At 32.4% G+C, this 16,834-nt stretch overlaps 1 protein-coding gene across 1 annotated transcript; it reads left to right on the top strand.

The window, feature by feature from the left end:
• The first annotated feature begins 4,603 nt into the window (after nucleotides 1-4,603).
• LOC149244399 (MLP-like protein 423) lies at nucleotides 4,604-7,868 on the top strand. Its single transcript, XM_089367990.1, has 2 exons — nucleotides 4,604-4,880; nucleotides 7,538-7,868. Exons 1-2 carry the CDS (start codon nucleotides 4,700-4,702, stop codon nucleotides 7,816-7,818), a joined length of 462 nt encoding a protein of 153 aa, XP_089224116.1. The 5' UTR covers nucleotides 4,604-4,699; the 3' UTR covers nucleotides 7,819-7,868.
• Nucleotides 7,869-16,834: the final 8,966 nt, after the last annotated feature.

Here is a 16,834-nt window from a genome sequence, read left to right as displayed (position 1 = left end):
GGAAACGCAGATCAAGAAGACTCACCAACAAAGGATCCAACTATATTGGGTTGTCAAAGTAGGCCAACTCCTTCACTAAGGCAAGTGGTTCACCAAAGACCAAGTGCAACATAAATTTCCTCACGTCATGGAGGCTCTACACGCAATGGGGACCATTGTTTCCTAAGAAGGGAGGACTGATCCAGGTGGATATTGGTGGCCACCCGCCTATTCCACCTATAACTCTAGTTGGTTTCATTTGTTTCCTTGTTTATTGCAGCATTTACTATTTTTAGTAGTTTTTCGGGTCCTAAACTTCCAGAGCAATTTTGATCCCCCTAAACGGCATTTTTTTGAGGTCTGTAGTAGGCCCGAAGTAGCATTGGATTGCCACAAATCCTGTAGTACTTAGAGATATATTTTCAACAAGGTATTGTAGGCGCAAAACGAATATAATATGACCACGTTAAGACCCTCGGAAGTTGGCTCCCAACTAACCCCAACAAGGCCCAGAAACTCTTGGCGTTCCATCTCCTAGGGTTATGGTTTTGGTTGTTTAGGGTTTTACCTTGTTATTCAATAATAAATAGGCCCTTAAGCCTCATTGTAACACAATTGAGAGCCATGTAGCCACCACATCTCTTCTCATAGATAAGTTACCATCGCCCAAGCTAGTCTTATTTCCATTTTGTTTGTAAGCATATTTCAATATTTGATATTAATGAAATGAAGTGTTATTTCTATTTCATATTTGTATTTATGGAGGATTTTGTAATTTGTTTCATTCATGTTTAAGTTCAGATCAAATTTTCCCAATGGTTCATCAACAGACTTTTGAAGTTCCATTTTTTGTCCTCTAAATTCTCCCAACAATTATTTGGGATTTTCTCAAGTTATATCTTTCAAGGATTCTTAAGATTTCATTGGAAGACCTTCACATTTTGAATGTCACACTTTTTCAAATGTTCTAATTGTTCATTAGACCATTTTCAAAGTCATCATTTTAACATCTTTCAAAATGGCCCAAGAGATCATTAGGGAATTTCAATATTCTTATAATGTATCTTTTAAAAATGAACAATAGTTCAATGAGGTGATTTCATGGATCACCTTTTATAAATATTTGATAAACCATCGAGAGGTTTGCAAAGTTTTGAATGATACACATTCCAAAATCTATCGATGGTTCATCAAGCCCCTAATGGTATGTCGAGGGGAATTTAATGTTACATCTTTTGAAAGCCCTCAATAACTTATCAAGTTCTTTTTGGATATTTTTCTTAGAGATTCTTAACAACTCATTAGATCGGAACTAAGTATTTTATTGAAACCATTCCTTGTATTCATTATTGTTTAGTTCTAAATTCCATCAACACATATGTCAACCAATTCACATAATTAGTTGAAATACATATGAGCTAATGGCACTATTTATGTACATAGTAACAAATTCTCTTGCCTCAATCCACACTCAGTTCAAATTATCTAGTTAGTCCTAGGGTGTAAGTATAATAGATATTAAATTTTAAACAATTAACCCTTTGAAAGAAAATGCATACAACTTTGTTCAAATTTTCATTTGCACTCATCATCAACATAGATCCTTTGATGCGAAATTTTCTTACCTAGGGGATTAAAACCATTATGATTCCGATTAATATGTTCCTTTTGAAGCATCTTGTTTTTTCTTTCTAACCTCATTAATGTGCTATATTGTTGAAACTAGTTGTATAGACAACATTTTACAAAGTTCCTAAAAGGAAAAAGTTAGAACTAGAAGAAGGCTAAGACAAATAGTACTTATATGCAGGCTAGGGCATAAGTGTAATATGTATTAAATTTTAATCATGTTTACCATTCAAAATAAAATTCATATAACCTTGTTCAATTTTTTGATTGCACTCATCATCTACATGGATCCTCCAATGCAAAATTTTCTCACCTAGGGGATTAAAACCATCATGAATTTGATTAATTTCTTCCTTTGGAAGCATCTCATGTTTTTTCTTTTTAACCCCATTAATGTATTATATTTTTGACATGATTTTTATGGACAACATTTTACAAATCTCCTAAGCACCAAAAGTTAGAACTAGAACAAGGCCAAGGAAAATAGTAATTTTATGAAAGTTGATCCTACAAAACCTAATAGGCTTGTTTATTTAGATGCCTTCAGTCATGGAGGATTGCAATGTTCCCCTTAATATGGGGGGAATCTCTTTTGAAAGTTCAAATAGGATATATAGCCCTTTCTACCAATTGACCCACCAAGAAATGAAGAGTAAAGAAGAACACATATGCACATGACAATAGCAAGATCAAAGATGAGACAAGCAACAAAGAATAAGATAAAGCCTATAAGTAGTAAATGTTGAATCTTAAAAAAAAACTATACAAAGGCATAAGTGGTTGAAGACTCTATAAAAGAAAACTTTAGCACTCTTGCAAAAAGCTCTTCACTTTACATTCTCATTTTAATGGTTAGTTGAAAGAAATATTAGCCATACTTTCGAGAACAATTTTAACATATGCCTAATCTTAGACTAATTTTTCATATCTTCTAGAATCATAATCTATAAAACTATTTTCATATTTATTCTTTTATTACTATTTTTACTTATAAAAAATGTTAACATTTAAATATAAAACTATAATTCTAAATTTAATTCTAAATTTATCATAATTTCTTATTTAAAAAACTTTTTATTATTTTATTTTATTTTTTATAATTTTTAATTTTTAATTTACGATTTAAAAAATTAAAAACAACGCTTTAAATTAAAATATTTAAGAAAAGATTTAATTAAACCTTTAAACATTCTTCACATCAACATACTTCAAGTGATTCCTCTGAAAACATTATCAAAACTTATATAATTTTTCATAATTCCAATATCTACTTATATGATTTTTCATAATTCCAATATCTCATTTTATATTCAGAAACATAAAGTCTTACCATTATACAACATTTTTTTATAATCCCAATATTTTATTTTATTTTTTTTATTTTTTTTTTTATTTTTTTATCTATTTACAATTAAAAATATTAAAATATAGTTATATTAAAATTTAAATAAGATATATGTTTTAAAATTAAATTTGTTAAATATTAATAATTAAATTTTAAAAATAAAATTTAATTATTTTATGTTTTTTAACTTAGTGATCTGATTTTTTTAGTATATTATTTTTATATTTGAAAAATAAGTGAGAAACTTTCTGAGATACTCTAATTTTGTTATCTTAATAAGTAAAAAATGTGATAGCTTGATAGATATTTTAAAATTTAAATGGATTTGACTATAAGCTAGGTATTTTAAGAAAAAATATTTTTCATTTTTATTAGTTTTAATATGGTACAAGTCACTGTTTTTTCTTCCCATGGTATTTAAAGCTCATAAGGATTAGTTCTTATCTTAGCTATTAACTAATCTATAATAATTATGTCAATAGAGTATTTATTTTGAAATAAGGTTTTTTAGATTTTAATACCATGATATTGTAATATGACCTATTTACTAGTAAGAATTTTAATGGTTAAAAGGTCTTGTTCAATGTGCTTTTTAAATGTATGTATATTTAACTTACACATTAATTTTTTTTAATACTAATAATTTAAAATAAAGTTATAATTTAATTACTTTTTACAATTTTTTTAAATTTTAGTAATGTGAAATGTATCATATGATAAGTGTTTTGATGTTTATTATGTATTGATATTTATTGGTGTTTATGAACTATTTCATTTATATAGTTATACTAGTTTTAGTTTTAACATAAAGATTACCACAATTCCATGGAAACCAAAATAATTGACATGTTACCAACTAACTACTCGCAAAGTCATACAAATTAAATCAAAGTTTTTAGAAATCTCTATCTAATTTTGGTTAAATTGATCACAAAAAATACCACCAAAACCCTATTTTATCGATTTTTTTAATAGTGAGAAAACCTACCATAACTCAATTGTCTAACCAACAGTGAGGACAACCATCACTAGGTAGGATCTCCTAGTGCAACTTAGTTATTAGAAAGAAACCACACCACCTAAAATTACTCCACTTGTAGTCTGTAACAAGACAGGCTTTCACTCTTACTAAGTTCCTTCTTGCTCTTGGGCCCTTAACGTATTTCCTCACTTCCTGTAAAAATTAGCTCTTACCCGAACAGCCATTTTGGAGCATACTCCATGTTCAAAAATTTTATGTATTAATTAGACTAAAATCTCTTCTAATGCCCTCATTTGAAATAACACAACAACCTATAGTAAAATTCATTGAACTTTGTGCTTTATTGATAAGGACCAACACAGTTCCACCGACACATAAGGACTGTCATTTTGCCAACCAACTTATTCTACTTACCAAAAAACTATGGCATAATGGTACCTGATAAGGAAGCATTCACCGCAGTGTTTGAAGAGTTGTCCCACCCTTCAACTGACATCTATGAAATCGTATAAGAAACACAGTATGTTCACATGTGCACACCTAAAAGCACCCAATACTTTTCTTGGGTCTGTAGCTTTTCTGAACCAGCCACATGGGTTCGTTACATTTGGCAGAATGCATTGAATCCCATATCGCCATATCTTTACTGAACTGTGTATAAATAAACCAAACAAACCCCCACCTCTTACAATAGTGATAGTTCTCAGTCTGCTCTGCCTTTTGAGTAAGGATTCGGCTTTTGAGTAAAGTATTCGCCTTAAAGGATGGCGCAATCTGTGACAGTTGAATTAGATTTAAGGGTTCCTGCTCACAAATTCTGGGAAGCCATTCAGGATTCTGCAACCGTGTTTCCAAAGATAATGCCTTCTCAATTCAAAAATATTGAGATGATCGAGGGAGATGGCAAAAGCATTGGCAGCACCAGGCATATCAAGTACGGAGAAGGTATGAAACAACCTGATTTCATTAAAAAAAAAAACAGTTTGTCCACCGCTCATTGAAGTTTCAAATTTGGAAGTGACGTAAGCCGAAGTTTCTAGATTTTCTTAGATTGAAATTTATGGAGTTTTGGGGTCCATTCTTTAGAAGTTTAGGTTGAAATTGATGGGCCAATTGATAGTCCAAGATGATGCTTCTGATACTGTATTGTAATCATTTGCATGAATGATTATGTTGAATATCATTTAGATTATGTTTTTAAGTTTTATAAATAAAGTTTTATAAAGTGTTTTTTAATTAAATAAAATTATAACTTATTTTAAAATATTTACAGTAAAAGATGCGATAGAAAACTTTATCATAATGTTTTTAATTCTTTATAAACACAGTATTTTTTTTATATATGTATATAACTATAGAAAAATGTGATTTATTTTAAAATAAAGAGGAGTTATTTTAAAATAAAGAGGAGTTGTGTTTAGGGTGATTTTTTAGAGTTTTTGGTGTGGGAATTTTGCTGAAAATTAAATTTTGTGCTGAAATTTTGATTTGTGTTATTTAAACTAGTTTTTTGACTATATATGAATTCAGCACCTTGGAAAATCCTAGAGCACTTTTATTGCGCAGGGTTTACCAATCAAACTTGTGATTTTAATGAATTCCAGCAAAATTTAAAAAATTAGAACCTGAAATTCCACCAGAAAAATTTCTAAAAAATCACACTAAAAACAAATCTCTTTAAAATAACTATAAAAAAATATCATTCTTCAAACTGAAGAATAATAGATATTTTATACAAACCCAATAACACCAAAATTACCTTTTTATGCTCCATCAAAGTTCAACTTTTTATTTTTATTTTCACAAGCAGTTTTTTGAAATATATATTTATATTTAACTTTTTATTTATATTTTGTTTTTACAATATTATTTTTGAGATATATATTTATATTAAACTTCTTATTTTTATTTTCATATGTTTTCTTTTTACAATATTATTTTTGAGATATATATTTATATTAAACTTTTTATTTTTATTTTTATTTTCATAAACATATTTTTGAAATATATTGTATATTTGTATTTATTATTTTATGATGTATAATGAGATTTTCAATTTTTAATTTTCATTTTTTTTTTAAACTTGAATTAGGTTGCAGATTGTGCTTTTCATATTTATATATATTATTTTATAATATTTATTGAAATTTGAAATTTACCTTTTTCAAACTAGATTACAGATTCTGGTATTTAATAAGCAGTTGAATTGACTTTCTTCATATAGGTTGTTGAGTTTAATTGACTTTGTTCCATTTTTGTTGTACCTTTAAAATAAAATATATTTATACTTTATTTGCATTTTTAATATGTATATTTATATTTATTATTATAATTATAATTTATATTGAAATTTGAAGCCTTTGTCCTGACGGAGTTGAGTTGATTTAACTGTGTGCTTGTCCTGGTATTTAATAGGTAGTTGATTTTAATTGACTTTTTTCAAGATCTAGAATACAATGGTAATAACAATTTATTTCCATATCCATGGTTTGGAAGTGTATGTTTATTTTATATTTATGCATATTTTGCAAGTGTATATTTATTTTATATTTATTATTCTATAATAATATGACTTTTTTTATTAAATATTTTTGGTTGAGGGCAAGTTTCTTAGAGGTTTGATTTTTTTTTACAAGGAAATAGCTTTTTATATATAAATTTGGGAATGCTCAAAGTGACTTAAAGAAAACAAGAACTACAGTAGACAAAGGAAAATAAATCTGTGCATGCGTTGTTCAGTGTATCTTCATATATATTTTTTCTCCTATAAGGTTTAATCAAATTGAAAGCCATCTTTGGAAATTGGCATTTCCTACTGAATGTTATTACAAGAAATGCAATAGATTCTGACTCTTTCTTAATGCAGAAAGTTTATGTAATGGAATACAAGCAAATTGTTTGAGCAAATTTTTTTTCGGTACATGTTGCAGAGTTTGAGATGTCTGGTTATCTACCACTGTATATATCCCATTTTATGAATGAAAGCATGGCTACCAGGCCTCAGCCAAAGTGTGACCTAGTGTGTTGGATATAGCCATGCAATACATTTCTGGCAGATAGTGGCCATGGAACAACAGCCTTGTAGAAGCAGGTCCAGGAGTTTAGTTTTCAACATTAGTTTCTCAGTTCGCCTACTTTTGTTTAAGCAAAAATATTTGGTTGTCGCTTCAAAATTGTAATGAGCAAAAACACTGTAGAATCCAGTTAAGAGAAAATTGTATATTAAAATTGGTTGGTTTTTCTCTGAGTAGAGTATCTGTGGACTCTTAACAACATGCTTAGAAGTGATATAAAAGCTTTTACAGCATAGCCATTTAGAGAATTTAACAGGAAACCAGCTCTGCCCAATATTCGTCCATTCTTGTTTTGAAGCATAACATTTTGTTTTTCACATAGAAGTACTCCCTGAACCCAGAACTTATGCGGACCAGAATAATCAGAAGGACACAAACAATTAACTTTGTCCATATCAAATATTCCCAAATCCACAATCAACGTAAAGATGCCCCTCCCCTGTATAAAATGTCAACTTTTTGAAACTTGAACGTTTTAAAGGATGGTTTCTAACTTATTGAAAAAAAAAAACTCCCTGTTGGTTGCAGGAATGAAAATGTTGACCCATGCAACTGAGAGGATTGATGCTGTGGATGAAACAAATATGACTGTTACCTACACTGTAATAGAGGGTGAGATTATGAGCATATACAAAGTGTTCAGGCCGACCTTGAAGGTAATTCCGGGAGCTGATGCGAATTCTTGCACTGTAAGTTGGAGTGTTGAGTTCGAGCCAGCAGGTAACGAAATTCCCCCAGCAGAGCCAATTAAGGAAGCAGCAACCAGCATGTTCAAGACCGTGGAAGGATATCTGCTCACCACAGCTTGAGCATCAGCACATGAATGAACACTGGTTATTATAAGAGAGCTGTCTTAGTATAATAAAATAATGGGTCACAGTATTGATTGATATTTTGTACACAGAACTGTTTTCCTCCTTGGAGATCTGGAATATTTCAAGTTATTGCAACTTTGTTTTGGGGGGTGAGAATACCATCTGTAATTTAAAAGTGTCATAGTATTGATTGCACTAGCATTGTACTAGTAAATGGTTGGACAATCAAATGTTTTCCTGCTTGGAGATCTGGAATTTAAGTTACTGTTGTATATTTCATAATACAAATTTTCTATCCCTGTTTATCAGGTTTTATATCTATGTATGTATTTGGGGTTGTGGCTTTGTTTATATGTATATAAATGGCAGGTAATTGTTAATACTAAATGATCATCATTTTTTTATTTCTCATTAATTTATTTATAGTTTTCTTTTGACTTGTGGGTTAAGTGGGATTTGTTATAGGTTTTAATTGTTTTTTTTAATAGGTGGGATGTGATGTGACTCTGGGCACTAAAGGTCTCAAAAGGTCTAAAAGATTCCATCTATGTAAAACCCAGAAAAAGATAAGTGAATAACCAATACGCTTACGCTTGTTTAATAAATTGCACAGAAAATTGAACGAACAATCCGTTCGTTTCTTCTGAAAAAGATTGGCTGTCCCGCGGACATGACACCACCTCACCAACTGTTTATATGGATTGTGACGGCTGGTCAGTGGTGAGTTTTTCGGTTTTTATCTGATATATCAATTTTACGGGAAATTTGGTTAGAAATTGGAGAAGACATAAATTTAGGGTGTTAAATTTATATTATATACGTTTAGTTGGTATGATTTTTTATATTTAAAAATATATTTTAAATCATTTTAGTTTTATATTAATTTTGGATTTATTTAATTTTGATATTAAATTTTAAAAGAAATTTATATTTAAAAAAATTTAATCTTCTTACCCCAATAAATATAGATCTAAGTTAATTATTAATTATATATATATTTTTTTTGTAATTTGATAAAATTAAAATGTTTTATTAATAATTAGGGTTATTATTTTAATGTTTTGTTTTTATATGGATTACTAAAGGCAGTAGTAGTCCTAACTCACTTTGTTTCGAATAGTTTGAGGGTTATTATACCAGGCCAGGAAGTGTTTTAGGCAATAGCACAATGTGACTATATATATATATATCTCGGAGGTTTTATAGGCAGCAACATAATGTGATTATAAGTCGTCTTTTTTTATTTATATATATATATATATATATATATCATGAATCAAAATCTTTAAGGAGGAAATAATAAAATATTATGATTTTATCAAAAATTTAATAATTAAATTCCAACTTTAAAACTACATAATTAAATTATTTAGAGAATAGCAAATATTTAAAAAAAAATAAAAACACAATTGCATAGCTATATCTTAATTTTGTTAAAACCAACGTAGATTTATTTCAACTTTGGGTCTACTAAGCACCTAGAGATCAAATCTCTTAAAATACAAATATATTTTTGAGTGCAAAATTTGAAGAAAAATCTACATCTATCTCTCTCTGCGTTGATAGATCCAAAATCAAAATACAAATATATTTTTGAGTACAAAATTTGAAGAAAAATTTGCTTCTATCTCTCTAGGCTTTTGATAGATCTAAAATCAAAATAAATATATGTTGATTTGGAAAAATTCACATATCTTACCTAAAAAAATTGTTTATTCTCATTTGTTTTATATAATATACACATAATTAACCAATTCCTCTCTGGAAGGAAGCCATTCATCTAGGTATGTCAGAGATCCTGAGAAGACAATGGAATTCTATCAGGGATGTTTTGAGAAGCTGCGGGTTTCACAAGTCTAGGCCGCAAGATTACCTTATGTGGAAGACGCCTAAGGCAAATTCTGAGGTGTGTGTAAAGGACATTTATAAAGATATGATTGGCCAAAAGACTATAAACACTGGGCCCATGTTTCCATCAGTTTTCTGAAACCAGGCTACCCTCCCAAATTGATTCTCTTCTCTTGGTTGGTGTTCCACAATAAAAATATGTCCTGAGAAAATCTAAAAAAAAGAAAATGGCACGGCCGAGCAAATGCTTAATGTGTGAATCACTCAAGGAATCCAACTTTCATATGTTCTTCCATTCCTTTCTTTTCATAAAATATGGTATGTTTTGGCTTCTTTATATGGTTTCCCTATAGTTTCTCATGTTTCTACGCACACAGAGTGGTGGAGCGGGCAGAGAGAGTCTTGGAGATCTATTATTATCATTGTCTTATGGTGTGCATGGAAATGGAGGAAAAACATAATTTTCAAAGATATGAAAGTGCCTCTCAAGGATATCATTCAACAAATCATAGCCATCTATGACTATGTGCCGATAAAGCCACCCAAACTGGAAAATGTTAACAGAAATCTACAGATAGATTTTCTCTCAAGGACCCCTAGGGCGTTTTTTGATGGTGCCGCACAGCAAAATTCTTGTGGATGTGGGTTCCATATTATTATGGACGAGAATCTTCAATATCTTATTTCATGGAATGGAGGAAGGGGCACAAATAGCATGGCTGAGGCGAGGGCTCTAGCTAGTCTTCGGCACAAATAGCATGGCTGAGGCGAGGGCTCTAGCTAGTCTTCTTGCTTTCTGCATTTTTCTTGATATTCAATCCATCTCAATTTTTGGGGATTCCAAAGTTATGATCGATCATGTCAATGGAAACTGCCTTATCAGGAGTTCTCACCTCACAGGATGGATGGACAGGATCATGTTTTATTGGGGTCTTGTGAAGGAATGCTCTATTCAACACATCTACAGAGATCAAAACCAACAAGCGGACAATTTGTCAAAGCAAGGTATTCAGTTAGAATCAAGTTCCTGGTCCATGGAGGTAATTTTGGATGAGAAATCCTTTATCATTCAGGATTTCTCATTCCCAGACGCTTAATCTCTTTTGGTCATTTCCGGATCTGCCCTTATTTCTCCTTTTGTATTCTCCTTTTTCTGCCTCTATCATCGTACTTGTATGGTGTATATATTTTTTATCTATTTTTGGTATTAGGGTCTCATATCTGTATCTGCATATGGATCATAATATTTGCAGTTGTTCTTATATGAGATGTGTATATGCTCAGATTCTTTTTTTTCTTCTTTCTCAGAGGGACACATCCCAGGTTTATGTTTCAGGGTTAAAGAACCTCCGCAGCTTCTTATAGCTTGACATTTGTACTTATCTGATATCTGTTATATTGTCTCAATATAATACATTATGCTTTTTCTCTCTGAAAAAGAAATATACACATAATTAATATAAAACTATTTTATTTATGATTTACACTTTACATTAAAATTTTCATGTATGTTAAAATAAACCTATACTTAAAATTAATGTTTACACTTCTTAAATAAATAACTAGTTTGTTAGTGGTTAGAAATACCGTTGTTAAAGATGTTTTAGATATTCTCTCAAACCCTCGTACTAAATTAAAAATAAGTTTAAATCTTGTAACAAAATATTAACTCAATATAATCGAGCAATAACTAATTGTGTGTGTTAACACATGCATAACTGTGTGTAATGTCTCATGTGTGTTTCAAAGTTTTCCTGATTGGAGATTTGGCATTTAAGTTATTGCAACTATTTTTTTTGGTCAGAATGCAATCTGTAATTTAAAGGGGTTATAGTATTGATTGCCCTAGTACAGTAGTAAATCTTTGGACAATGAAATGTTTTTCTGCTTGGAGATCTGGAATTTAGGTATGCAATTTTTCATCTTTTTTGAAGGTTTATATAGATGTATGTATTTGGCATTGCTTACATTTATATAGATAGCAGGTAATTGTTAATACTAATTGATCATTCAATTTTTTTTTTCATTTTTCTTTATCTTGTGGGTTAAGTGAGATTTTTTAACTCAACATTTAAACTAAATTTTAAATCAATTCAATCATTTGATGGGACTCTCTCGGCACTAAAGGTCTAAAGATTCCATCCATGTGAGCGAATGATAAATCAATAAGTAAGGAAACCAATACGCTTGGTGCATAAAGTGCACAGAAAATTGAACGAACAATCTGTTCGTTTTTTCTTGAAAAAGATTGCCTATCCCGCGGACATGACAACAGCTCGCCAACTGTTTTGGTTTATATGGATTGGGACGGCTGTACAGCGGTGACTGTTTTGGTTTTGATTCAATAATTATTTTATCGATTTTATTGGTTTTGAATTTGGAGGCAGATACAAGGTGTTATTGGGATTGCTCAAGAAATGATTCACTCCATATAAATTCGGAAACAGAAAGCTTTTTAAGGTTGGTCTCATCAAGGCATATTATTGTATTGATTGGGAGTTTTTTAAATTTGTTTTCATCAAAATTGGTATGTCTATTTGGAATACCAATTGGATTATGGGGTGTATATAATCAATGGATTTTTGACTATGTTTTCTTTAAGCCATTTAGAGGTTTGTTGCACGGATGTGCTTTTTTTTTCTTTTTTTTCTTTTGTTTCATTGGTTATAGATTGTTTGAGTAGGAAAATGAGAAGTGGCTAGGAGGAAGGACATATCTGTGGAGTTAGGATTTCTAGGCAGATTGTCATTACACACTTAATGTTTGTTGATGATCTATTGTTTGAGGTCAATCATCTATCAAGGAATGAGACTTCATTTTAAGGATTATTATATCATTCGGACACGTCTCTGTGCTATGTATGAATGAGGGGAAATCATTGCTAATTGGGGTGGATGGAGAGGAAGATAGGAGCAAGGAGATTTCGGAGTTGTTTGGTGTTAATTATATTTGCATTGATGAGGGTTTTTCTTATCTGGGTTTTATTTTGAAACCTACATGATACTACAATTTTAACTTGGAATTGTTGATTGGTAGATTTTAGAACAAACTTGGGAGTTGGAAACATAGATAGCTTTCAATGGGAGGAAGAATAGTTATGTTGAAATCTGTTTTACAAAATTTGTGAGTTTTGACGTAGCTCAACCTATTGAAGACCGTGGTTGGGGTATTATAGATACCTCATCCTTTAATCTTGCTTTGATCATCAACAACATGTGGATAGATACCTCATCCTTTAATCTCGCTTTGATCATCAACAACATGTGGAGTGCATTTTCTCGTAAGGGACTTTGGGCTCTTGTTATAAAAGATAAATATATGTACTTACTGGATTTTTCTACTGGGATAGGTAGAGGAGCGAGGAAAAAAACTAGCACTTCTTATATCTCCAGAAGTATGTTACATAATCTTAATTGGCTGTCAGGATTTATTAGATGGGCGGCCCGTGATGGTTCAAGGATTCATATCGGTCTAGATGCTATTAAAGGGATGATTGGGAATCACTCCTTATCAGAATAGTTACTTACCATCATTCATAGAAAAGGAGTCTTTTTACTGAGATAGATTTATCACACAGGGGTTAGAGCATTGATCGACAATGATGGATCAAGGCCACAGATCTTGGACTATATGACAATCTTGCAGAAGAATGGGAGAGGTATATTACAATTATTAGAAGCACATGAATCAGTTTAGAAGATCAAGGGGAAAATGATCAAATGGTGTGGGGAGATAGCCTTAAGTAGGGTATGACAAGGGTCAAAGACATTTATTTTGTTTTACCTGGAGCCGAGAAGAAATATGTTAGTCATGTATGGATACAGAACACCTAGAAAGGAAACATCCCATATAAAATAAGAAGCTTCTGCTCGCTTGTTGTCAATGACAGACTATTGACTTGGAATAATCTTCAAAAACATGGTTTTGTTGGCCGAGGACTTTGTGTGATATGTATGAAGGGTCCAGAATGTCTAGTGCACCTTTTATTGTCATGTTGTTATGCATGGAAGGTTTGGGAAGGGTGAAGCGGGTTACTAAAGTTAAAATATGTGGGGAAATATATTTCTTTCATTTCGTGTATTAAGGCGTGGTATTATAATAACATAAGGTTCATAAATCTGTCCTATTATATCACGTGGACCATATGGAAAAGTAGAAGCGCCCTTATCTTTGATCAAAAACCAATGAAGGTCACGGAAGACATCATCAAGGAAATCACACTCTTCAATGATATGGGATCATTCAGGAAGAACAAGAGAACTCGGATTTGCAAATATAAATATGTGTGGCAAACATTTCCAGTCGGGTTCTTTGATGGGGAGAGTAAAAGGAGACTATGTGGGTGTGTTGGCTTTGGTTGGGTTGACCTAGGCTCAGATTTCACTGCGCACCAACAAAACCCTCAATCACTTTCCCTCTCGGCAATGACCTGCATGCAAATCTCAATCTCATGCGAAGTGACTGTAGGAGGTTGTTGAACTAGGTTTCTGCAGCTTGAGGGATGCTGTGATGTGGCACTTTTGTATTTTCTTTATGCTTTAATACTTATAACCTACTTTAAATACATCAACTACTTTGCACTTATATATTACTTCACATAATTTCATTCATCATTTAAACATAACATAAACATCCATAAGCATCACAGTACTGAAACAAAGTGCAGATAATAAGAAAAACACATGAAGACACATATTTTACTGTGGTTCGTCCCAATGTGGGACTACGTCCACAAGAACTATTTCTTATAATAAAGAATTTGGTACAACAAACATTTCTTTCCCTCCGCATACAGTTGCAGGTTGTCTGCACACTGTAGAGCATTGGAAAGGTATGTTTTAACGAGTAACTTAGTGGTGTTTCAAGCAATAGTTGTAACCTTTTCTTTGTTATAAAATAAGGAGAATGTAATGAGAATGAGCATGAATGACCCAATCACTAATAATTATCTTCTCTATGCAGGAAAAGACAAAAGGAGGAAGGCGCGGTGCAAAACGAGAGTTCCATGAGGAGATAATGGCTGTCCCTCCAAAACCAAATAAAATCCAGACCAGGGCGAGTAAATCACGGCAGATCAATCTGGGACGAGATGAAGGATTGTCAGTTCGGAAGGCTAGGCAAAGAAAAGAGAGGAGTTAACAGTTTAACAGATCCCTCAGGATCTTTGATCCTCAGGGATCGTTACTTTCAATTATTTTGTTGTTTAGTTAACTCCGCCATTACTTGTATAAAAAGGGGCAGCATCGAAGACTTCAGGGACTTTTTGATTATCTTGTATCTTTACTTTCTGTTTACAGACTTCAGAGTTGGTTAAACTCAGACTATCGAGTCTCTTTGAGACTTAGTTTTGTTGTATTATCATTGATGCGTTAATATAATACATTTGGTGTTACCTTCTCTCTGCATCTGAAGTAAGCTACGGCGGTGTGCCATTGGAAGCTAAGGGCCTGGCTCCAACGGACACTGGCTGATTGTATCATTACAGTTTGGCTTTGTGTGGTTTGTTTATTGTTCTTAATAATCTGATATACTTACATGCTGTTCCATACTCGTTCATCAGTAGTTTTTCCTTTTGTAAACCTTTGTAACAAGTTTACATCATATTTCCAGAATTAATCACATAACATTGTTCTGAGTTGTTCACTTCTGTTACAGAATTTATAAGTGGAATGTTTTGGCTACATATGGTTGGAGTGACGATCATAAGAAGATGGAATTAACGTTGTGTGTGGACTACTGGTGATCATTTCAGATTATGTGTACATATGATTGACGTTTCCTGTTTATTTGATTCAGCTGTCTACTTTTGTATATGATTGACGTTTCCTGTTTATGGTGGTTTGCTGTTCCATTTGATTAAGCTGTCTACTTGTACAAAAGATTGCTCTTTCTTTGTATGTAAGTTGATGACCAAGAATTGAGAGTGTTGAACTCGTGAGATTTAGTTTCCTTACTGTCGTTCCTTTTACTGCTGTTCCATTTCTGAATTGCCGTTCCATTCTGCTTCCGTGTTGTTCCTTTTTACTTGCATTTATTGGTTTGGTGTGGGAGGAGGATCAAGGCTGTCGTGAGACACAGCAGACGCTATTATGCTCCCAGATCCATGATCCATACTCTAATTCCTTTTCCTTCATCAGTTTCTAGAGGGATGGGTTACTATTTCCGTACCCTTGACTGATAAAGTTGCCGCGTGTGATTTCTTTATGCAAAAGTAATTTAGCCATAGCTTAGCATCCGTTTACTCTTGTATTTCTTAGACCTATACTACTAAGCATTACTCTGACAAATAGCCTCAAATTGAGATACCCTTTACAATAACAAAACGCTCTCGGATTGACTTGTAATGTGAGATAACTAGAGGTGAAAAAGGCCCTTGTTACAGCTCTACATTTTGGCGCCGTTGCCGAGGAAAGGGTATAGCCATTTGTCTTTTAAACAGGGTAGTGTACGAATCTGCTAGGGGAGAGTTGGATTTTAAAAACGGAAGGTAAGAACCTACGTACGGAGCATGTAAAAGCCCTGCTCCACCGTCCGCTTTCCTAGCATAATTGATTGGTTAAATAGGATTTAGCAGTTTAATTGGAGTGCATGACTAAGCAAAAAAAGCCAGAGAAAGATCAAAAGCCTCCATCCAAAGCCAAGGGGCCGGTGACCCTTGGACGAACGACCTTTATAGACGAAATCTATAAGAAAGCCGACTCTCAGCCATCAGTAGGTTATAGGAAAATCACTTCTAAACAGCCTACTAGTTCCCTTCAGGCCTCGGGATCACCATCTGAAGCCTTTGCTGAAGTGCACAGTCAAACAGAGGAGCAGGACTTTCAAGAAATTGAAAATTTGACTCTTGGACTATTGCACGAAGGGAATCTTAGTAACCTTTGCGAAGGAGGAGGAGAAACAGGGGAAATCGGGGAACCTAGATCTCCTATTGAACCAAACCAGCCTTTAAATAGCCCGGATAAAGGAAGCGTTGTAAAAATCCTCGTTGAAGGAATTCATTCACCTCAGACAGTTGGGACCATCATCATCCCTGATAAAGGGAGTGTTGTCAAAAAAATTCCTGTTAAGACTATCCCTTCTCAACCAAGGAACACTCTCTTGGAAATTCCTGAAGATTACTGGCATATATTCGATCCCATGGTGCAGAATCAGCCAAACGCCC

Source organism: Pinus tabuliformis, chromosome 8 (genome assembly GCF_031772625.1).
Source record: "Pinus tabuliformis cultivar Carrire ecotype Pingquan chromosome 8, CPIR1, whole genome shotgun sequence".
In the NCBI taxonomy this organism is placed as follows: Eukaryota; Viridiplantae; Streptophyta; class Pinopsida; order Pinales; family Pinaceae; genus Pinus; species Pinus tabuliformis.
Note: the sequence above shows the minus strand (reverse complement) of the source record. Positions and strands in the feature narration are given on the sequence as shown.